General features: G+C 33.0%; 1 protein-coding gene across 5 annotated transcripts in view; it reads right to left on the bottom strand.

Moving 5' to 3' along the window:
* Nucleotides 1-24,955, bottom strand: part of Stag2 (stromal antigen 2) — a 130,086-nt gene that overhangs the window by 38,163 nt on the left and 66,968 nt on the right. For all 5 annotated transcript variants that reach the window (XM_010609954.3, XM_010609951.3, XM_033760196.1 and 2 more), the window contains exons 5-14: nt 21,390-21,486; nt 16,152-16,228; nt 14,009-14,213; nt 11,664-11,815; nt 9,589-9,662; nt 8,175-8,298; nt 7,337-7,435; nt 7,172-7,251; nt 4,591-4,698; nt 3,181-3,292 (exon numbers count right to left, since the gene is read on the bottom strand). In XM_010609954.3, coding sequence (XP_010608256.1) covers nt 3,181-3,292; nt 4,591-4,698; nt 7,172-7,251; nt 7,337-7,435; nt 8,175-8,298; nt 9,589-9,662; nt 11,664-11,815; nt 14,009-14,213; nt 16,152-16,228; nt 21,390-21,486 — 1,128 coding nt within the window. The remainder of the gene's footprint in view (nt 1-3,180; nt 3,293-4,590; nt 4,699-7,171; nt 7,252-7,336; nt 7,436-8,174; nt 8,299-9,588; nt 9,663-11,663; nt 11,816-14,008; nt 14,214-16,151; nt 16,229-21,389; nt 21,487-24,955) is intronic.

The raw sequence follows: 24,955 nt of genomic DNA, 5'->3' as shown, positions 1-24,955 counted from the left end.
TCTCTCTCTCTCTCTCTCTCTCTCTCTCTCTCTCTCTCTCTCTCTCTCACTCACACACACACACACTCACACACACACACACAAACTGTATACTTATTGCTTATTTGGACCCAATAATACATTAGGTAACCACTCTCAATTCTTAGATATACCCTTACTTTAACATAATGGAGTGATAGTAGTTAATTTAAAAATATCAAACACATTTTAGTGGATAATGTAATTTATAAGCAATATAGTTCTCTTCATTCTTAAAGGATTCTAGTGCTTCCCTCCATGAATATCAATCAAACCTCATCAGGAACGTTAAAATTTCTAAACAGTTATGGACCAGCCTGCCCAGTCTTTCATGCCTATAGTCAGCCTATAGACTGAAACAGGAAGACTAAAAGTTCAAGTCCCAACTAGTCAACTTAGTTTGAGATCTTGCCTCAAAAGTAAAAAAGGGCTGAGGACACTGGTTTAGTTTGAAGGCCCCGGGTTCAATTCACAATACCGCAAAAAATAAAAAAGATCATTTGTGAAGAGAGGGAATATTCTCAAATATTGTCAAATGAAACCTGTATAAATATATATATGTAAAAGATCAATGAGGGCTGGGGCTGTGGTTCAGTGATAATATTTGTTTACAATGTATGAAGTATTGTGTTTGATACCGAGACACAAAAAAATCATGCCCAAGTTATCATAAAAATTCAAAGTTTGTTTCACACTGGAAGAAACATTCAACATAATTTAACATATTAGCCAGGCATGGCAGTACATACCTGTAATTCAAGCAACCTGGGAGGTTAAGGCAAGAGTATCACAAGTTTGAGAGAAGCATGGGTAACTTTAGTGAGACATTGTCTCAAATTAAAAACTAAGATAAAAAATTTAGAAAAGGCCAGGAAAGTAGCTTACTGCATAGCCCTGGGTTCAATTCTCACTGCCACAAGAAAAAAATATAATTCAGGACAATAATAATGAAAGAGAAAGTAATCATCTCAACAGATGCAAAAAAAGTGGAGGGGGGCCATTTTTAGAGAAGGCAAGTATCTACTCATGCATTCATGATAGACCCTTTTAGTAATAGTAGAAATAAACATCCTCAAACTGAAAATATCTACACAATCCCCATAATTTACAATATAAGTAATGTTGAAGTACTGGACACTTTTGTATAACATCAAGAACAATCAGAAGATTTGGATCTACCCTTACTACATTTGTTTAACAATGTACAGGTAGTCAGCAAGTTCAGTAAGGCAGAATATAAAAAATAAATGGGAAAAAATGTTGGAAAAGAAGAAGGAAAAGTATTTTATTTGCAAATAATCTGACTATATATTGTAGAAAACCCTAAGAAATCTACTGAAAAATTAGGAAGTGAATTCATCAGAATTGTACGATAAAAGGCATTATTTGAAAACCAAATATATATCTATATGCAGAAACAATCAGAAAATTAAAATGTCATGAAGCTAATTAAACAATATATAATATAATAAAATGTATTTGACCCCTCTCAGAATAGTTTACATATATAGATTTTTCAACTTAGCGCAGATTAATATAAACCCACATCCACAACAGTATCAACAGTAGTCATAAACATTTGATAACTTCTAATATGCTAAGTGTATATTATATATGGATTATCTCAGGGTTATCTGAGAAATTATAACCCACCTTTTACTAGGAAAGTGAGGCTTAGAAAGATTAAGTAATCGAACCATTAAAGTTACAAACAGTAAGCAACGGACAACTGGCAATAAAGCTTTTGTGACTCCAAAATCTGCGTTCCCAGCCCTACAAATAAAATTTATTTGAGTATCTTACTAAAAGTTTGAAGTACTTTTTCAACAGTTTTGTAGAATGCATTAGGTCTGTTATGTTCAAAGTTGACTGTTACACTGGTACTGACTAAACTGGTTAGACACATGCAAAATGAATCTAGACCCATATCTCCCACCCTGTACTAAAATCAAATCAAAATTAATGAAAGACCTAAAATTTAAAAAGAAACAGTAAAGTTGCTGGAAGATAAAATAGGTAAAACTCTTGAAAACAGACACAGGCAAGGACTTTTTGAACAGATCTCCAACTGCACATGAAATAATACCAATAATCAACAAATGAGATTAAATCAAATTTAAAAGCTTCTCAAAAGAATCAATTAAAAAAAAAAACAAGCACGAAGAGACAAGCTACAAATGGGAAACAAATTTGCCAGCTAGCTACTCCACAAATGATTGATATCTAAAATACATGAAAAAATTTTAAAATATTAGTAACTCCCCCAAAGACAATCCAAAAATGGGAAGCTGAAATGAGGATATAATTCTCAGAAGTAGTACAAACAGCCAATAAGCACATGAAAAAAATGTTCAGAATCTTTGGCCATTAGAGAAATAATGAATGGCTATCATGAATTAACTTTTTTTAAAAAAATGCTGGCAAGGAACCTTTTTACATTTGGGGGGTATAAACTAGTACTAGCACTATGGAAATCAGTATGGACACTCCTCAAAAAACTAAAAATAGAAATTCCGAAATCAGTATGGACACTCCTCAAAAAACTAAAAATAGAAATTCCGTATGATCCAGCTATTTCCCTTATGGGTATCTTCTTAAACAAGTTAAAGATATCACATTACAGTGACACATGCACATTCATCTTCATAGCAAGACAACTAATAATTGCTAAATCCTGAAAGCGGCCTATATGTCCATCAGTAGATGAATGGAAAAAGAAAATGTGTCACTTATACACAATGGAGTACTATTCTGCTGCAAAGACGGACAAATTTGAGTCATTTTTAGGAAAATAGACCCACCTTGATACCACCACACTCAGTAAAATAGACACAGAATGTTAAATACCGCATAGTTTCCTATATGAGAAACTCAAAGTATAAACACTTTAAACAGCAAAATAAGACTGATGATAGGAAATAGGGAGGCAGACATTGTGCAAATGGAAGGGGGTTTAGAGATGGAGGAAAAAAAAAGGAAGGGGAGCGGACAGTATGAAGGATTAAGATGCAATACTTAAATGTACCAACTGCGCACAATGAATATTTTCATTATGTATGGCAAACATGTACTAATAACATTTTTTTGAGAATAGATATGGAAAATTTAAGATATACATCATTTTAATGCCTTTTCATACAGTCTCTGAATATATGAACTAACCTCACTTTCCAGAAAGAAAAATACCAATGTCTTAACAAGGTTGGCATTTGGACTTTGTCTTCCCCTTCTTTTCATTATTCCATCCTCCTCTGGATCTCTACGACTGAAGAGCCTATAAACAAAGGAAAGTATTTATTTTAAAACAACAAAAAATTAGCTAATTAAAAATTAACTGTCAGAATTTCATATACGTAGGTATCTTGTTGTCCAATATTAATCCATCAAGCAAATAATCACAATAAACCTTGAGTTTTGATAGTACTTTCAAGTCTTCTTAAAATGCCTTCTACAGTTAATTATATTAAATTACTAAGTATATCCTTTTAGAAACCTTATGGTATTTTACGTTAATGTTTATTTTCAGTGAAGAAATACATTGACTAAACTGCAATGGTTATGCACAAAAATTTATGATATATATTTCTTTAAACTTGAACTTATCTTTTTCTTTCTATTCTTCTTGCAACATTACCCCAACTCAATGGCCTTTTTCTACAAATAGTGTGACAATTTTTCCTCAGATACAACAAAAGAGAACAAAAATTGTGTAATTATTCATAGAAAGCTGTAAGGTAGATGTTTAATACCAACTATTCTTTATAATAAATGCTGCATACCAAATGGACATATTAATAAATGTCACTAAAATAATTAGTGCAGTCAGGTTGGTTCAAAATATTCTGAAGTCACTGTCTAACATCTGCTAAATGTTCTGTGTGATCAGATATTCACAGTACTGTCCATACTTCCTAATCTGAATTGGTAAATAGCATCATTAAAGAGACCAACAGGGCATGGTGGCACATGCCTGTAATCCCAGCACTGGAGAGGCTGAGGAAGGAGGATCACTTGAATTCAAGACCAGCCTGGGCTCCACAGTGAGTTTAAGGCCAGCCTGAACCACAGTGAGGCCCTGTCTCAGACACATTGATTATAGGATTATTACATCAAAGTATTAAGTACTTAAAGCAGAGCCTTTAATATTTTCTCAAAGAAAAAATAAGCTTAAAACAAATATGGTAACATATGGAAGTTGAAGTAGGAGAAGATTCAAAATAGGAAGAGATTAGTCTTGATATTATAACTTAGATAAATTTAAAGTATATTCATTAAGACCTAGGGATATAGTTCAATATTAAATTACTTGGCTAGCACACATGAAGCCAAGTTCAATCTCCAGCACACACAAAAAAGTCATGGGTACATTTCCCTTTAAAGAGCTAACTTAAAACAAAAAATTGGACAGGAGAAATCTAAACTATTAAAGGAAAGAGTAAAGTGTGAGAGCTTCAATTTAACTTGCAATTTTTCTAAATATACTTAATATACATATATATGCACTTATCAAGCATATCACAATAATCATTATGAAGGTATACTTCAGAAAATGAATAAGAAATATAAATTTACTTTTTATAGAGAAATTCTCCGGCTGCTACTGCTACTGGTCGATGAGCTGAATAAACTAGATGATAGACATTTTCACAATCTTCTGCAGTAAGAACTTCTTCACTACTCCTAAAAAGAAGTAAACAACAGTTTTCAGTAATATAATTCTAAGCATATTAACACAAAAATTCATGATGTTATATTTCAAAAATCTGTTAAAAAAATAAATCAAAACACATTTGATTATCTGTTGGTAAAAGCTTGCCCCAACAAAAAAGTTGGGTATTTTATTAAGATCAAAAAAAAATGTGAGGGCTTGAGTTGTAGCTCCAGCCATAGAGCACTGGCCTAGTAAGCCCTGGGTTCAATCCCAGGCATGTTAAAATGAAAAGTTAAATGCAATGTAAAATTAACAACGAATATAGGATGTAAATATGTAAATGCCTATTTATATAAGAATAATGTGACATGGATGCTAAAGAGAAATGAAGAAAAAATATAACTAATAGAGAAAATAAAGTGGTGGCATGCAAAATATTGAGTAAATAATCACAGATAACACTTTGCATATATTTTATAGTAATACTTAGGAGATACAATGTGGCTTCATTACAATGTACTAAAATACATTATCTCACACACCGAGAAAGAAGACTTCATCCACCATGTACTGAACAATACATAAAGCAATAGAGGCATAGTTTCCAAGTAGTTAACATTTAACTGCCAAAGGTTACTAACTGTAATCTATCATTAGAAAGTCTTACTTCCATAGAATGTTAATTTTCCTGATTTGGGGGGGGTACTAGGAATTGAACTCAGGCCCTTGCACTTGCAAGGCAGGCAGTAGAAGCACTGAACCAAACCCCAGGCTCTTGATCTTATTTTTAAAGAACAAGCCAAAAAAACATCTTGACAATTTGGATTTAGAACCCTATCAACCACAGGATCCCTGGGTAAATGTTTTTGGGTTCCTGAGACTACAGTCAGGATCTTGGCTACTGGAAGCTTCTTCCTTCCTTAATAGATTGCTACTCTAATATGAGATAAACTAGGCTTTTACTATTCTATGTAAATTAAAAATGACAAGACCACCACCAGGAGAAAAGTCTAAAAAACATCAGATAGAGGAGACACATTTTTACATTTTGTTTTGCTAATATACTAAAGGTTTCAAGAAGTTGGATTTCTAAAAACTTTTAAAACTCTTGAATACTTCAAATTCAAGTATTATTGGAATTACACTTAATACTGACTGTTAGGGAAAAAACACCTGGTAAAGAGTAAATCTGCAGTAGTCAACATTTCTAACAAGTTTCACTAATTAGGTATGTACATGGATGAAAAATCAACACAAATAAACTACGACTATCGCCTTTAATAAAATAAGAAACAATAAGGACAGACATCCAGCATGTTAGGAAGAAGGAAAAGAAGCTACAGAATATTACAATACTAATAGTTTCTTGTCTCTTCCAGGAGTCTTTAAATATATTTATAACATGTGTATACTATTTCTGACTTTTGAATCTATAAATTAAGGAAAAATATAATAGTTAAGCCTGATTTAAAAAAATTAATTCAAAAAAATGTTAATATCCCTCAAAGTTCATTCCTTGTAATTACTGTTATGTGGTCCATTTAATATAAATGAGAACCACTGTTTTACAGAGCTGCTGTATTAAATGAAATATTCCACATAAAGGGCTTATATTAGCTATTATCACATACTCTTTCTCTTTTAATAAATAGTGCTTTATTAGAGAATGTAGACATTTAAAATTTTGATAAACAGAAACTAATATTTCTTCAAGGAGTTTAAACCAATTTATACTCCCTTCGACAATTTGTAAGGGCCTATTGCTACACAGCTTTAACAACACAGTGAACAAATATTTTTTAGCTTCCCTAAGCAAATAAGTTTTTTAAAAGCCTTATTTAATGTACATTTCTCTAGGAATGTGTGATAAAGTGAATATACTTAACACCAGAAAACCTTACATTTAAAAATGGGCACAGTGTTAAGTTTTACATCATATATATTTTAGTATAATTTTTAAAAGGCAAAATATCATAACATGCCTATTACATATTAACATAGTGTAAGTGCAGACTATTTACAGGTAACAAAAGAACAGAAGATTCAGTACATGCTCATACTCTGAAAATGTGACGGAATATAATTTTGATATGCTCAAATATTTATTTCAAGAACATCAAAAACAGTTATAATAATAACAAAAAGTTCCAAGAAAGCAGGAACACATGAATTCCCAGCTCAGTTAGAATTCCACAGCTTTAATGGTTTCTTCTTCCTGTGGTTTATCAATGCTACTTGAAGAAATAAAATTTTTTAGAACAGAGGTATGCGCTTGTAGACCCAGCTGCTCTGGAGGCCAAGGCAGGAGAACTGCCTGAGACCAGGAGTTCAAGACCAGCCTGGGCAACAATTGAGGCCAGGCCACACCTCAAAAAAAATTAACAAAATAAACATGTAATGGTAAAACCTCATATTAAAACTTATGCCCAGATGAATTTAAACCAAGTACTCTAATGTATTACTTATCTATATATTAGTAATATACAGCAAATACATACTTACTGTAAAACAAGAGTGAGTAATTTTATTGCTTGTACTGCAACATCATATTCTTTGTCAAGGGTCATAGACACAATTCTATCCTAAGAACAAAAACATTAAAATTGTTTTAAATGGAAAATTTAAAAATATTAATTTGTAAATAATTTAAAAATATTTAACACAAACCTTGAACCGACTGGTAAATAGCTCCAGTTTGGAATTAAGCTCTTTGTTATAATAAAGCCCTTGTAGAGCAGTAAGACACTTCAGTCTTACCTCACCTTGCTAAAAGAAATAAGAAGAGAAAATGTACTCAAACTCTGTATTTCCAATCTGAGTATTAAAACTGTATATAGTATTTTCTGCTTTATAATTTTATACAGTAGCACTTCTTCAGAAACTGTCACCTTTTGATAATGTAAAAGTAAAATCAATATCATGTTTAAGATTAAATACTTATAGGGTTAATACTTCTACAGGTCAAATAAATTTTAGAAACTATGTTAGCATATTTCACATTAAGAAATGCTTGGAAGGAATATATAAAAAGAACTTCAAGGTTCATGAAAAGGCACTTTAAGATTAAAAGGTCATAGGCCATGTTGTAAGATGTAATCTAAGATACAAATTTATCAAGAGAGGGGCTGGCAATGTACCTCAGTGTTAACAGCACTGGTCTAGTATATATGAGGTCCTGAGTTCTATTCCCAGTACCACAAGAGAAAAAATTGAGGAATTTTTAACACTCAGATAATAAGACAGTAAGGGCTCTTTTTAGTGCTCTACAAAATGTCTCACCATCACTATCTACATGAACCTAGTATTTCAACACAGAATCTAAAACATCTAGAGAATTTTATGTACCACAGAGCAAGTTTTCATACAGTAGACAGAAAAGAATAAAGAAACTTACAGGGATGTGGTGCAAGATACACAAATAAGCTGGTAACTCTTTATGAATGAGAATGGCAGATAGCTTATACCTATGTGTACATAGATAAGCAGTCTGTAGGGCATACCTTACCTTATCATGCATAGTCCAACCAACATATTTTAAATAACTGTCATTAAGAAAGGCATCACTATACATTTTCATCCAAATGCCAATCTCCTCGATGCATATAGCTCGGATTTCAGCTATTGCATCCCTATATAGAAAAAGAAAAAAAATCATACATATCAGTGCCATTATACCATAAACTTATGGTTAACTCAAGAGATGCCAAGTATTTCGTATCTACTATAAATATATAACTACTGTTAAGATTACTGGGGATTAAAAAGAAGCACTGAAACATGGCTCCAAATGCCAACAGCTTACAGTCTAGTTGGCAAAGTAAAATTATCAATACATAAATATTGAAATTAAATAAAACTATAAACAAAATCCCACCCTCACCTTTTATACCAGACCATATCCTAAACTTTGCTCACACCTGCTGGGATTGAAATTTTCAGAAGATACCAGTCCACTATAATTGTCCAGGCAAGAAGTACTTATACCTAACATTGATACCAAGTTCAACTGACATTTTAATGTCAGACAAAACAATTTTTTTAAAAGACTGTTCTCAATACGGTGTCTAGGTTGGTCTCAATGTCTTAAGCATGCTCCTGCCTCAGTATCTAGAACAGGTAAAACCACAGGTACATGCCACTGTGTCCGGTTCAAACTAATGATTTTAATTCATCCTGTAGGTATTGGTGAATCACTGAAGGCAGAAGATTGGCACAGTGAAAGGATGTTTTAGGAAAATTCCTACAATCTCTAAACACAAGCGTGATAAGGAAACAGACTAAGGTGATATTAAAAACAGAAATGAAAAGGTAATAGTGAAAATAGGGACCTTATATGCCAAGTACTGAACTGATTCAATAACTGCCAAGTTGGAGAAATGAGAGAAAATCCAAATAAAATATTAACATTTAATGCATAAAATAGATTATAGATTAAGATTATATTAATAGATTATAATTAATAGACATTAACAAGCACAAATTATCTATTTCTTTCCTCTGCTCATTCAAAATAGAAAAAGAAAAATGTACACTTTAATCTATCCAAATTTTACCAATGATATCAAGTAGAAAGAAAAAAAATCAGGAGTCAAGAAGTACAGCTGCCATCCCAAAAGTACACCCAAATACAACAAAGTGTTTTACACCACGACTCCTAATAATTAGCATTATTTCCCATTGGCTGTGAAGCTACAAGTAAAACACAGCTTTACCCCATTGTTCTGATAGAAAATATCAAGTTCACAGCAGTTAAAAGATTTGACAAGAATGACTCAATGGCTTAGCTTAGATTCTAACACTGATCTTACTTTACTACACACTCTTTGCACTAATTTATACTACCTAAATCACTAAATATCCAAGAGAACTTGAAGAATAAGAACTACATAGTATTACTTATGAAGTGGGTCATGACTTACCTGTATCTATGTACAAACACTCCCTTAAATATTGCATTCATCATATTTTCTATTTCATCTTGATTTTCCTGAAGCTGCAAAGAATATACATGTAAAAGGAAAACAATTATAGAAGACAAAATACATCTAAAAGTTGTTATAAGTATCAAAAAAATTTAGGTTTCTTCTCCAGTATTTTGGTGATCACATTTAGCTTTTCTTCTACTAGACATAAGGAAGGAACCACAGAGAAAGCTAACATATTGTATATGAAGAAAGACCCTTGATTCCAGAAAATATATGACTTGGATTCTAATGTTTGACTGTAGAAATTTTTGGCTGATAGACTAATGTTTTATATGATGATCACAAATTTTTATTGCATAAAGGAGCTGGTAGAAAAATCTGTTATGCAGTTTATTATAACATATCATTATACACACAAACACACACACACATCAGAAAAGCATGCCACATCAACTAGCTCTGCCTCTAAGAACAAAAGAGACTATGTAGTAAAATAACCACATATCTGTATTACTAATAAATTCTTTTCAGCAAAGAAAGACTGACTTGAAATAAATATTTCAAATCTTGGTCAGCATATCAATTCACGTATTTCTAATTTTCAACTTGGAGTTTAAGAGTTGAGAAAAGGTTGATTCTTTACAATCTAAGGATACATTTGCTTTACATTATATGTTTCAGTAAAATGTGTATTTTTTCTCTGCACAAATGTGATTTTTAATTGCAAGTAATACTAACATGGGTATGTGCTTTTTTTATTTTTTAAAACTAGGGAGCACTGAGCTACAACCTCAACCCTTTTTATACTTTTATTTTGAGAAGTTCTCACTTCAGTTGACCAAGCTAGCCTGGAAATTTCAATCCTCCTCCCTCAGGCTCCCAAGTAGCTATGATTACTGGCTTTGTGCCACCATGCCTGGCTTGGGTCTGCGCTTCTTATATTCACTAGTACAGTCAGCAATGCAACAAAAAAAGTTTAGTTTCATTTAAAAGCCCTTTAATGTTATTCACTCATTCTATGTTATCATTACATTTCTGTCCCAGAATAAGGCCATAATTTCAAGGGCTACCACATGCTTCATATTCATCTAATAAGCCAACCAATAAAATGTATTAAGTAAATTAAGGGGAAAAAAAGTATCATTTCTGAATTTTTAAATGATATGAAAAAGATGAAGACTGCACCAGAACTTTTCTAAAATTTCTTTAGTCAGAGAATTTCAAAGTTATTGAATATTTTGGAAACAACCAACTTAACACTGTCTCTATCACCCCCTCTTCAAAAAATTTAAGACCAAATAAATAATTTATAGGTTGCCATGACAACTAAAGGGCTGGCTGCATCACTAATATTTTAAAGACATCACTTTCCCTATAAAAAATAAAAATAAACAACTCCATTATGCAATAGAAAATTATTACATCGAGAATGAAGAATTGAAATTTCAAAAGCAACATCAAAATATTTTAACTGCTCTTATTCTTAAGCTAAAAAAATACTTTTCTCATTCAAATCTGGCTGTAGTAAATAAAGTTAACAAAATGCCCCCTGATATACAAAACTTTTCAGATGCTAATAAATAGCTTACAAGTTATTTCTCAAAGTATTTCACATAATTATGAACCTCATCTCATCCTGACAACAACCTAGTTAAAACAATACTGTTAGGAAAATATTTAGCAGAGCGACTGTCACAGTAAACAGATAACACTACTAAAACTCATACAATTTTACAGACTGACCCAGGTCTCCTTTCTTAAAGCACAATACTCTTAATATGAGTCCACACAAGATAAAAAATATGCAAGGTATTGTTGGCATAAGTCAGAAGCATGAAAAATGTGAAATATACAGTTTAAAACTGAATCTTTCATGGAGCTAGGGTATCATATCTAAGTATTAATAGCATGTGCTTAGCATATACATGGCCCTACATTCAACCTCAACCACTTCTCCCTAAATTAAATCTTTAAAACATTATCCGTAGGGGTTAAGAGGTTGTAATATAATTAATGGTAGCCAAGTTGGTCACTTATTAATAGCCTAAACATTTGATAGAAAAATTTACCTCTTTCCGCTTTTGTAGCAAGAGTTCTAGTCTCTCATTGGCTCGTTTTCCAATCATTTTATTCCGTTCTGCCTCATATTGTCTTTGTGTATTATCCATATTAATGCTAAGATTTAGTGCCACATTCACCAAAGCTGTCATCAACTTCATAGCTATTTTTAAAAGTGTAAAATGTTGTAATTAGTCCAACAGATGCAAAAATTTACAATTTAAGATCAAATTAAGAGAAATTAAGAAGAAATGGGCTGGTGAGCTTCTAACAAAAATACAGCTGGTACAAATGACAACAATAAAGCAACAGCTAATATTATATAGAACAATTAGCATATATGTTAGTACATTGCCTGTGCTACTTATTTTTCATAGATTATATCCTAATCCTTATGACAGGCCTCAAAGGTGAGGGTTGAGCAAACTGAAACTGGGGGAGATTAAAAAATTTGCTAAAGATTACACAGTTCATATAATTAAACTAGGATTCAAAATGTTCAGCATCACTGGTAATTGGAGAGATGCAAATTAAAATAATGCTGAGATTCCATCTTACTCCAGAAAGAGTGGCTATTATCAAGAAATCAACCAATAAAAAATGCTGGCAAGCTGTGGGGGAAAAAGGAATCCTTCTCTACTGCTGGTAAGATTATAAACTGGTGCAACTACTGTGGAAATCACTGTGAAAATTCCTTTAAAAACTAAAAATAAAGGTTCCATGTGATCCAGCTATTCCACTTTTTGGCATCTTCCCAAAAGAATTAAAAGTATGGTACCACAGTGATACATGCACACCCATGTTTATAGCACACAATTTGTAGTAGCTAAAACTTGGAAACAGCCCAACTACCCATCATCAGATGAACAGATAAAGAAGATGTGATTTTTTTATACAGTGGAGTACTACTCTGCCACAAGAATAAACTTAAGACATTTCTAGGTAAACGGATGTACCTGGAGACAGGCACACAAGCTTAAATATCATATAGTTTCTCTGGTGTGAGAAACCAAAAGGGTAAATAACAACATGAGAGGTGGAAAGAAAATGTTAAAATGGGAAGAGGAACAATGGAGGGAGAAGGGGGATAGGAAAGAAGGGAAAAAACTTGAAGGAAAATGTAAACAAAGATTTTATAAATATGCAGAGGGAAGAGGGGTAGAAGGGAAGGGAGGGAACTGGGGGAAAAGGAGAATCAAGATACATAATGTGCAGGTACAAATTCCCTATGATGAATATGATCATTATGTATATCTAAAATGTATCAATAAAATTTTAAAAAATAAAAATAAACCTACTCAAATTTTAAAAAAACAGAATTCAAAACAACTTGATCTGATATCAGAGTACACTTAAATCCCACTGTTCTGTATTATATATCCTACAATGATCTTTTTCAGAGATTATGATTCACCTGCTAAGCAAATTTCAGTTCATGTGGAAGTCATTTAGATATCTCACTACCCAAACCAAATTTTACTGCTTTATATTAAATTACATTAAATGCTGCCTTATACAAGGCAAGAATATATTCATATTTTGTGACTTCAAATCTAAAAACAAACAGAGGGCTAGGGATTGAGCTCAGTGGTGCCACTGCCCTTCTCACAAGCACAAGGTCCGAGGTTTGATTCCCAGCACCAAAAATAAATAAATAAATAAAACCAGAACACAGAAGAGAACTACTATTTTTCAAAATTGAAATACTTAAGAGGTAAATCTTTAATAACAGCTTTAATTATTTGAGAAAATATTTTAAAGAAAAAATACCCAACAGAGAAAATTTTTGATAGAAATCCAAATTATTATTAAGGCATAGGATTTTTGAAAAACAAATCCAACTTGTTTATTCAAATTCAAATCAAGGAGCACATATTCAGTAACAGTATATAAGTTTTACCTGTACCACAGAGGAAAAGCAAAAATTTTATGCATGTGAAACCAAACTTGACTGTCCTAGGATTATCCATGTGAGGTGTAGAATTTTTTCACTAAAATTTAAAGATCAAAGAATTTGACCTGACCTAAAGTCACCCAGAACATGATATGTGTGTGTGTGTGTGTGTGTGTGTGTGTGTTTATGGCAAACAATAAGATCATCAATACTACATATCTAAATCGACTGTGACAATTTACCCAAATTTGCTATTGATATCTTCCTTGATAAAGCATCTTTCAAAAATCCAACATTTCCCTATCAACCAATTTTCCCTTGTTGTGGCAGAATAATCAAGTAGGTTTACTACAAGAAAAGAATCAACTCATGTCACCATTAGTTCCTTGCTCATTTCGTGAGAATGTTTTTGTTCCTTCACAAATCAAAGGCAATACACAGTAAATATTCCAAAATACTGACCTGCCAAGGTGCTTGTATGTCGAAATGCTCTGACTTGTGAGTCAGATAATCCTGTAAGAAGTGAAATGACTGTATCCATCATGTACTCATCATATATGATACTATATTGACATTGCCGTACTAATACACCAATGAATTCACAAAAGCTGGATTTGAACTTCTTCCACTGAGGACCAGCCATAGTAAGTGGATAATCTCCACTATCCTAAAACAAAAATATTAAACAGCAAATTCATTTAAAGTACCTGGTATAAGATAACACTTCTTTATATATCTTTGGAAAAAATATGAATATATTTCTTTATCTTACATTTCTTCAACAAATCCTCAAAGCAATCAAGAGAATACACAAAGGTAGAGCTATTTTTGATCACTTTTGCTCTTTTAAGACTAAATTAGATATTCTAAATTTAACTAAAGAAATTATACATCAATAAGTTTTGAAGTTTTTTAAAATTGGCCCTCATCGAAGTCAAACTTTTCTGATAAAGACAAATATATTTATAAAATTTATTTAAAACAAAAGTAAACCAAAATAGTTATCTTTAAATTAATTCAACATATTGAAACTATATTCTCAGCTAATCTAATAAAATGATATATACATCAACAAACGGTTTGGTCTGTTTTCATTAGCTTCATGACATCAGATAGTCAAGAGACATAAAACAATCACATAAATTTTAAAAGAAATGCAGGGCTGAGGCTGTATCTCAGTGGTAGAGTACATGCATCGCATGCACAAGACCCTGGGTTTAATTGCCAGCATTACAAATAATCAATCAATCAATCATAAACCCATCCTTTAAAAAAGCAGAGACCAATACTATATAGAATTTTCAAGTCATGGTCTAACAAAAGTCACCTAAGGATATTTTATCAGTTGTTCAGAAAAACTATTTCTGTCATAAGTAAATTTTTAAAATTTTAATTCATGTGATATGTAAGTTGAACTGTGTCTGAGAATAAATCCCTAATATACTCCACAAAAAGGTTCACAGGGGAGGTAGGGGCGCAGCTAGCGAATAAACCCAGAATTTTACATATGCTAAGCTAGCGAATAAACCCAGAATTTTACATATGCTAAGTATAAATACGACCACTGAGATTTTCAATCCTAGTCCCCGTATTTTCTGATAAGCACATTTAGTGACTACACTGAAATATATCACCTTAATTTTTGCTAGCAACTTTGTTGAGATTTTCACATAGTATTTTAGAATTATTATTTCAAATACTTGTCTCCCCTGAGAAGGTTCTCACTAAAACATTTACTATTAAAAGGTTAAAAAAATATCATTATACATAATTACCTCTCAACTACTTGGGGACTGATTAAAAGCAATTAGTAATCATCAAAGCCATTTTAACAACTCATGTATCTTTTGGAATGAGTTGAAAGTTCCTTCATTACAGAGCAAAAATAAATAAATAAATAAATAACCAACCAAATAAAACCCACGTGACACAGGATTTTCTACTTGAAAATTCACAATGAAAGATTTTGGAAGCATAACTACTAGGGTTGCAACACAGCTTTGAAAAAAAAACATAAAAATCCCTGCCCTGAAGCAGTTCATAGTCCAGTAAATCTATAAACATGCTTATCGGTAACAATATTGCAAAGCATTCACTGAGATATTCAGGAGAATTCTGAACTAGTATTTCCATTATTATTGTTCTTACCATTCAAAACTGCAACACAAAGGAGTTTTTAAACAATGAAAAGATATATGTATATATAAAAATAAATATTTCTTTTAGCTAAGCTACCTGGTTCCTAAAATACTGACCAAATCTTGTCAATATTCTGGGATGTTTTAATTAATAGTCATTGAATATTAAATTTATTACAATAATAAAAATAGTTAATATTTATTGAGTTGTTATGTGCCAGGAATTAACAAAATAATAAACCATTTTCACATATTTCTCCCAACTTTATGAGAAAACTATTAACCTCAATTTACAGATGAAATAGATTCTATGGCAACGTGCTCAAGGTCACACAAAGATCATCTAACTAGTACCAAAGTTCACATACTCAAAATTTATAAATATTTTCAAGAATAAGTCAAGATCAAAAAAATAAAGTCAAAACAACATGTATAAAATTATCAAAACATTCAGAATAAGAAGTTACCTCATCAAATTCTTCAGTCATTTTTCGAATTATCTCAGAGTTCTGCATATGTCTAAACATCTCTGCTGTGACAACTCCTGAAATTTCCAAGTGTCACAAGTTAATACATGGTGTAATGAAAAAAAAAGGAGAAATTCTAAGTCAGCTTCTAACATTAAGAAGTGTATGATCACACAATAAAGGCATTCTCCCTCATTCTATTTATGGTATAATACTTGTTATACATTGTATCTAGATGTCCCCTCAAAGCCTAATGGCGTCATAGTTAGGGATTTTTCAGAGGTGGCGGGATATAGAATATGTGATGCTGGGATTAAGGATGTATGATTACATTAATCCACTGACTGCATTAGCATAGTACTGGGTATAAGTGCTACTTACCCTAAGGGTGAATAGCCTAGAAAAAATATAAAGTGACAGAGGCAGCTGCTATTGTCTCCTATTGCTTGTAGCTTGCTGCCATTTGCCTACCATGAAATGCTTCTCCTCTGCAGTGCTACTCTGCCATGCAGAGTTGGAGCTAGCCAACTATGAACTAAAAGCTCTACAAATTGTGAGCTAAATAAACCCTTTCTCCTTTAACTATGGGTGTCGGACATTTTGTCTCATTAGCAATAAAAGTAACTGTGACAGAATTTGGTACCAGAGGTGGGGTCCTTGCTGTGATTATACCTAACCATGTGGTTTGGGAGCCTTTGGAATTAGCCTGTGGGAATAGCTGGGAAACGTTTGAAGATGCTGGCTGAAGAAGCAGCCCTGGAATGCCTTAATCTGTACTTGATAGTAGATTCAGATCAGAGCTCAAAAGACCAGAATGTTGAAATAAATGCTGCCAGTAAAGATCAGGCTCAGGAGGTTTCTGCTGGGAAGAAGGACTGTATTGACTGTTGGACTTCAGATGATGTACGCTATGCCTTAGCAGAAAGTTTATCTGCATTTTACTCTTATTCAGAGATTTTGCCTGAGACTGAAACTAATGGCGACAGGCTAATTAATCTGGAAGAACAAATTTCAAGGCAATCGAAAGATGAGGTAGTGGCAATGATTACTGCTACAGGAGTTAATCTGGATTTATGTTGAAAATCAACAGCAAGGAGCCCTGCAGAATGATTTTTACAGTTGTGAATTCAGCCAGAAAGCTCCAGTAAAGCTTTGGACTACAAAGAGAATAGAGAAAAATTTGACTGTGAAGAAGAAACAGGACAATGAAAAAGATGGCCTGAGGACATCACAAAAACCAGCAGGATTCCAGCCTTTACACTCTGAAGGTTACAAAGGTGAAAGAATTTGCTTTGAGAAGGAAGCCCCAGAATACTAAATTCCAGAATGGCAGTGGCCTAGAAAATTTTTCTTGGGATTAGGTTCAGAGTGCTCAGCAAGCCAGGCACTCAAACCCTACAGTCAAAAAAGAAAGAAGCCTGGATACTGCTCAGCTGGCAACAGACCTTGACATCATCCATGGGATGCTGGTTTTAGGTACATGCAGAAAGTAAGTAAGAGGTATGGGGTTAGGAAGGTTTCCACCCAGATTTCAAAATAAGGTCTGGGAGGCCAGGTGGCCTGCCCCTGAGAGAGCAGTGTATGAAGCCTTGAGTGTGAAGCCAAAAACAGTACAGTGAATATCCCAAATGTATGGAGAAGCCAGAATATGGATTGACTGAGGAAAACTTTAAGAAGGGAGCAGAATCAGCCCCAGAGAGAATCCCTGGGAGCTACAGCCAACCACAGTGCTCTAGTGGGAGAGGCACCCAAGCCCTTTGGAGTTCACAACTTGCCAGAGTGCCAGGGATGCTGCGCATGGAAATATGCAACAATGTTTACCCTGCTGGATTTTGGACTTGCTTTGTTTTCATTTCTTTCTGTTCCCCTCTTTGTACCTTTTAGAATGGAAATGTATATCTTATGTCATTATATGTTGGAACTGTTTAACTTTCTTTTCATTTGTACAGGAGCTAGCAGCTAAATTTGACTCAATTCTCAGAGGAGATATTGAACTTGGACTTTTCAGCAATGTTGAAAGTGTTAGGACTTTGACAACTCTTAAGAGAAGGACTAAGCAATTTTTGCAAAAAAGGATGTGCATGAGTCTTTGGAGGGCCAGGGGCAGAATGTTCTGGCTTATATGTAAATGTCCCCTCAAAGGTTCATACAGTCATAGGATGGGATTTTTCAGAGGTGGCAGGATCTAGAGTGTGTGATACTGGGATTATGGGTCTGTGGTTACTATTAGTCTACTGATTATTTTGTATTCCTCTAGGTGTGAGTGCTATCCACCCTAAGGGTGGGTAGCCTAGATTAAAATATAAAGTCATAGAAAGAAGCTGCCATTGCTGCTTATTGCTTGCTGATTGCTGCCTTCTGCCTGCCGTGAACTGTTTCTCCTCTGCAATGCCACTCTGCCATGCTACCCTGCTTTGGAGCTAGCCAACTATGAACTGATACCTCTACAAAATGTGAGCTAAATAATCCTTTCATCCTTTAACTTTAGGTGTGAGACATTTTGTCTTATCAACAAGAAAATTAAGATAATACCAAAATGCATAAACAAAGCACCAAGAAATGCTACTATCAACATGTACAAGAGAACAGTCCCATACTTCATCTAATAAAAATGGAAATATTAAAAATTAGTTGCTATACTGTACTGTGTTGGAATAATGACAAGAAAATTTGTACATGTTCAGTACATAATTTTTTTCTAATATATATTTTAAATACCCACAGATAGGGAATATGGAAGGTTGACTTTACTTAGCTTTGACCTTTTTAACATAAACCATATGTTATCAAGTGAGACAGTACCCAAGGTAACTTTTAAAATCTTGAGGACTGGGGTTGTAGCTCAGTATTAGAATGATTATCTCATGTACAGAAGGCCCGAGGTCCCATCCCCAGTACTGTCTCATAAACACACACACACACACACAACCTTGAAAATGAATGTGAAGTTGATAGGGGAAGAGGCAGAGTTCATTTTAGCTAGGTTTCTATATTAAGCACTACTATGCATAAAGCAACTATATCCTAACATCCTCACAACAGGCTGTAAATCATTTAAGTAAGTTGTAGGTCTTGCTTATATCAGAGCCTATAATCTAGGTAGGTTTTAAAGAACGAAAAAGAGAAAAAAACACAATAAACTATTAAAGGTTATACACTGTAAGTGCCCTGATGAACGGTAATGTGAAGAAATACTAACCTCAGATTGGGAGAGGGAATGTAAAGTCCGTAATTAAGAACTATTTCAGGGATAAAAGGGAGAACTCTTTCGTAGAGTCATCAAAGAAGAGGAAGGAGGAGTATACATTATAACTAGTAGAATTAGCCAAGCAAAGATCAAACATTGGAAAAGGGATTTCTAGGGAAAAGCTGTGTTAGAAGATAATGCAGGAAGCTATACATGAACTTCCACTAGCAATCCATCATGAAATTTGCAAAGGAGAGAGATCTAAATGAAAAAACTAGAATTTCAAAAGAATGTATTTTTATTGGTGGACTGGGTACTTGCTTAAAAAACATCCTTAGCAGTACCATAAATATAACGACAAATAATGCACTGGTACAAAAGAGTTATAAGAACTAAATGTTGTATAGACTTTTAATTGTCCAGAGGTACATTTTGTTTGATTCATGTATTTGTGTGCAAGTGTTTATATACATACATACACAGATGAAAAGCTATGGTCACAAAAGAGGACACTAAAGCTAAGAAAAATTACATATTTTTTTTTCCTTAATCTTCTTCCTCTGACAGGTTATAAGACAAAACACTGTGTTTGCTTGAGTTTTCAAAAGACATTTCCTTTTCCACATTGGCAAAGTAAAAGGAGTTTGAAACTATATAATTTGTCCAAGATTATTCACCTGCATCATACTACCTCCTCTGGATAAGATCAACTCTAATAGTACCCTCAAAGAGTCCTTATTTACCACAACCTTAAAGAACCAAATGATTGTTAAAAATATCTTGTATTCAGAAGAAAGCTCAATTATTCTCTGGCTAAAGAAAGAATTCTCAAACTCTTGGGAAGGGCTTTTGATTTTAATCTATAATCTTCCCCATCTCTAAAAACTTTTCCATACTTTATATTACTTTTAATAGTTTATTTCCTTTTGTCTTTTTCTTGTTCTTTATTTTTAACATCCAATTAGATTACAGGCTCCTGGATAGGCAGGACCTACAACTTACTACTTACATTTATAGTGTTTACATTACTACTTACATCATTTACAGCCCATTGCAAGGATTTTAGGATTATTAAGGATTAAACAGCATCTCATAATTATTATAAATTTTTGCTTAAATATTTTCTAGGATCTCAATTTTATTATTCCATGTTAATAAATCATCTCTCCCAATTTCTAATGTCCAAATTTTTTTATGATTTTCATTAAAAATCTAATACTCCAGGGCCAGGGATTTAGCTCAGTGGTTCCGCCACCTGCTTCACAAGTACAAGGCCCTGAGTTCAATCCCTGGTACCAAAACAAAATCTAATACTCCTGAAAACTCCCTAAACTATATTTGCCTGGTCATCATCTAGAACTGCAAAGATGAGCTATAAGCATTAAGAGACACATGATATATCAGAATGTGCCAATGATCTTGTATGACTTATTTACTGATTTAGATGATGATGTACAACTTCCCAACTTATCTTTCTGTCCCACTGCCAAATGCCTATCCTAAATATTATTGTCCTAGGGAAGAAATTACTGTATTTTGTACTTTGCCCACTCCTACTTCAAAATCTTAGTAAGTACAAACACTTTAAAGAAGACACCACTAACAAGCATAGATTTTTCTAGCTTTTAGAAAAATACCTGACAATTTTAATATCTGAAGTACATTTTTATTTATTGTTATTCATGGCACTTTCTAATTCCCTACACTTTACAATTCTCTGCCATTTAAATCTATTTCCTCTTTGTGTTTCTCCCCTCCTCTTAATCAAATTTTTTTCCTAAAACCAGACAAAGATGGGAAATATATCTAATAAAAGTAACTCAGCACTTATAAACAGTCAAGTTTTTAGATAAATCTCACACAAGTATGATTTTGTCAACAGGCCTGCTCTCTTTGTTCTTCATTTTTTTCCTTATGCATTTTGATTGCTAGAATGGAAATAATTGACTACCTTGACATTATTTTCCTTATAAAGTGCTAAAATCTCCTTAGGAGAAACAAAAAGAAATGACTATTTAAGACCTTCTACTTCCAAAATAAATACATCTTACCTTTACAGCCTGAACACTGAATAAAAAAGTTGATAAGGTCAAGAAGTGCTATGTCTCGGTCATGTTTGTATGCTTCTATCCAATCATCTACCACCGACTACAGGAGAGGGGAAAAATTTTTTAAAGAAATCATTAGCTTTTCCTAATATTATAAGAATCAATTAACTAATGAAAAATATAAACCTAAACATTGTATGTACTATCACATTACCTTAAATTAACATATTTATGGAATGACAAAGTTCAATTTTAACAATAAACTAGAATCAAATTCAGAAAATATTTTGCCTGATAGCATAAAATGACAATCTTTTATTTATTTTACATTAAAATAATCTTAAGCAGCCACCACCTGTCTTCACAAGTGCAATGTCCTAAGTTTGATCCTCAATACTAAAAATCATTATCATGATGATCATCATCGTCATCTTAGGCGTGTAACTCAATTCTCTAAAGCATAATCCTTAGTGTCTTCAAAAATATTCCAGAAAATACCAAAAGTTATACCTATATTTACTTGGGATTAAGATATTGTATTAAATATTTTTAAAATGGATCTAAATGTAGAAGTGATTTACTGGAAGTTGGGAAGGGTAAAGAGAGTGGTTCAAAGGAGGCTGGATTTGATTATCTCACATGGCATGTATATGCAGAAGTATCTCACTACACACTTTAAGAAAATAAAATATGAAAAAGATATTAATACTGCAATAGTATCAAAATTTAAAATTTCCAAAGAGGTGAATGCTGAGATCCAAAACAAAATAACAGTATTTTACAACAGTGGGCATTAATTGTACTTAAGTAAGAAAGCTGAATTAAAGACTAAACAAAAATCAAAAGAAAGTAGTTCTTGGATCTGGACATTTCATACTTTTAGACATCAATACTCTTGAACTGATATACAGATTATTTGTAATTATTATCAAAATCCCTGTTGGCTTATTAATAAATATTGAAAGAGATGATCCTAAAATTACTATGATAATGCAAGGGATCCTGAACAGCGAAATTAAAATTTTAAAAAGGAAAAATCTGAAAGACCTGCATGTCATGATTTTAAAATTTACTACAATGCTATAGTAATCAATACAATACTAGCATAAGTTCAGGCTGGTTTTTTAACAAGAATGCCAAAATAATTCAACAGAGAACAAACACTCTTTTCAATAAATTGTTCCTGGGATAATTGTATGTTCACATACAGAAAAATGAAGTTGGACTCAATCTCACACAATACACCCAATATTTAACTAAAACGAAACAAGACCTAAATGTAAAATCTAATTATAAAACTCTTAAGAAAAAATATAAAATTAAATCTTCATAATATTTTGTTCAACAAAGCCTCAGGATACTGGACCAAAAGCAAAAGCACCAAAAGAAAAAATTAATTCAACATATTCAAACTTTGAAAAGCCTTCTGCATTTCAAAGGATCCCATCAAGAAAGTGAAAAGATAATCCAAAGAACAGGATAAATTGTTTGCAAATCATATATCTGGGATTTGTGCACAGACCAAAAAGCCAAAACACACAACTGAAAATTAAAAATATAGGCAAAAAAGCAGAATAGACAGTTTTATAAAAGCAGTATATAAATAGCCAATACGCACATGAAAAGGTTCATAACATCAATAGTCATCAAAGAAATGCAAATCAAAACCAAAACGAGATAGCACTCTATATGCATTAAAATGGCTATAATAGAAAAATAAACACAATAACAAGCATTGAGGAATATGTGGATAATGTGGTACACTCAAAATACTGCTGGTTGGAATGTAAAATGGTGTAACCACTTTGGAAAATGTTTGGCAACTCCTCAAAAAGTTAAATATAGAGTTATCATATGATACTACAATTTGATTTCCAAGCCTTTACTATGCAAGAGAAATGCAAACTTATGTTCAAACAAACACCGTTCAGCACTATTCAAAATAGTCAAAAAGTGACACCACCAGAAATGTGCATGAAGGGCCAAATTAATAAAAGGTACTATATCCAAGACCAAGGATTTATCTCAGTGGTGCTGTACCTGCCTCAAAAGCCCAAGGTCCTGAGTTCAATCCCTGGTTCTGGGGGGAAAAAAATGTGCTTTATCTGTACATATAGTAGTTTGACCAAGTGGAATTAAGTTATAATATATGCCACAGCATGAATGAACTTTGATAGTATTATGTGAAATCAAAAGAAAAATCATACAGAATCATAAATTATAGACCCAAGTATATGAAATCTCCAGAATAGACAAAAAAATAGAGAAAGGACGTCAGTGGTGGTCTAGCCTGGGGAGGGGAATTGATTGCAAATAGATAATGAGGTTTCTTTCTGGGATATTGAAATTTTTCTAAAATTAGATAGTGATGGTAACTGCAAAATTCCATAAATACACTAAAAACTGCGGGATTCACTCTTTAAAAATTACAGGTACTATAGTCTGGACCTGGAATATCCCCCAAAGATTAGTAAATTGAAGGCTTATTCTTCAGCTTGATGCTGAAGGTGGTATAAAACTTTAAGAGGTGGGAACTAGTGGGAGGTTTTTGGTTGTTGGGGACAAGCCCTCAAAGGGGATAGATATTGTGTCACTAGTCTCTATCTACACCAGGTACAATGAGGTAAGCAGCCTATTCCACCATACATCCCCCTCCAGAATGTGCTATATCACCACAGGCCCAAAGGCAACAGGGGCAAATGAATACTGCATACACTGAAATCTCTGAAGCTCCAAGTCATAAAAATAAACCTTTCCAAATTATAAGCTGATTATCTCAGGTATTTGTTACATTAAGGGAAAGCTGACTAATATAGTTTCTACAATTGAATATTTTTCTGTATTTTACAAGAGTTAGTGTATGTTAACCAAAACAATTTACAAAAGAAATGTGTTTCAAGTTTTTCCCAAATGTGATACAGGGAAAAAATAGCAAAAGAGCATATTATGAGACTGTGATAAGAGGCATACACATTATCTCTTAGCTCATTAGCACACTGGACATTACCCCTCAATACAGTCTCTGCAAACCTAGAAGCTATATTGTAAAAAAGTCTAGGGCCATGGAAAGGCCATTTGTAGGTACTCCAAGTGGTTCTGTCTGAGCTAAATCTCTCAGCTATTATACACTATGTTCCAACCATGAGTGAAGAACTCCCAGGTAATTATGATCACTAACAATGTTACTTAGAGGCAGTCTATCTGTCCCAACTAAGACCCCCACCATGACCAAACCAAAAATAAGTAATTCCTACTTAGTTCTATCTGAATTCTAGACTCAAAGAATCAGCAAATCAAATAAAATGGTGCTTGTTTCACATCACTAAAGTTGAGACAGTTTGTTATATACCAATACATAAGAATAAAGGCTATCTCATCAATAACAACACAAAAATTATTTGACGAAACCCTACAAAAAGACCATCCCATCACATTAAAAAGTAATTCATGGGCTGGGATTTAGCTCAGTGGTTCCACTGCTTGCCTTGTAAGCCTAAGGATCTGAGTTCAATCCCCAGTACCAAAAAAAAAAAAAAAGTCTACTATAATAAAAAATGTAGGCTGTCACA

The sequence above is a fragment of the Fukomys damarensis genome, unplaced genomic scaffold, assembly GCF_012274545.1.
Source record: "Fukomys damarensis isolate Sample0158 unplaced genomic scaffold, DMR_v1.0_HiC HiC_scaffold_39, whole genome shotgun sequence".
Lineage (NCBI taxonomy): Eukaryota > Metazoa > Chordata > Mammalia > Rodentia > Bathyergidae > Fukomys > Fukomys damarensis.
Note: the sequence above shows the minus strand (reverse complement) of the source record. Positions and strands in the feature narration are given on the sequence as shown.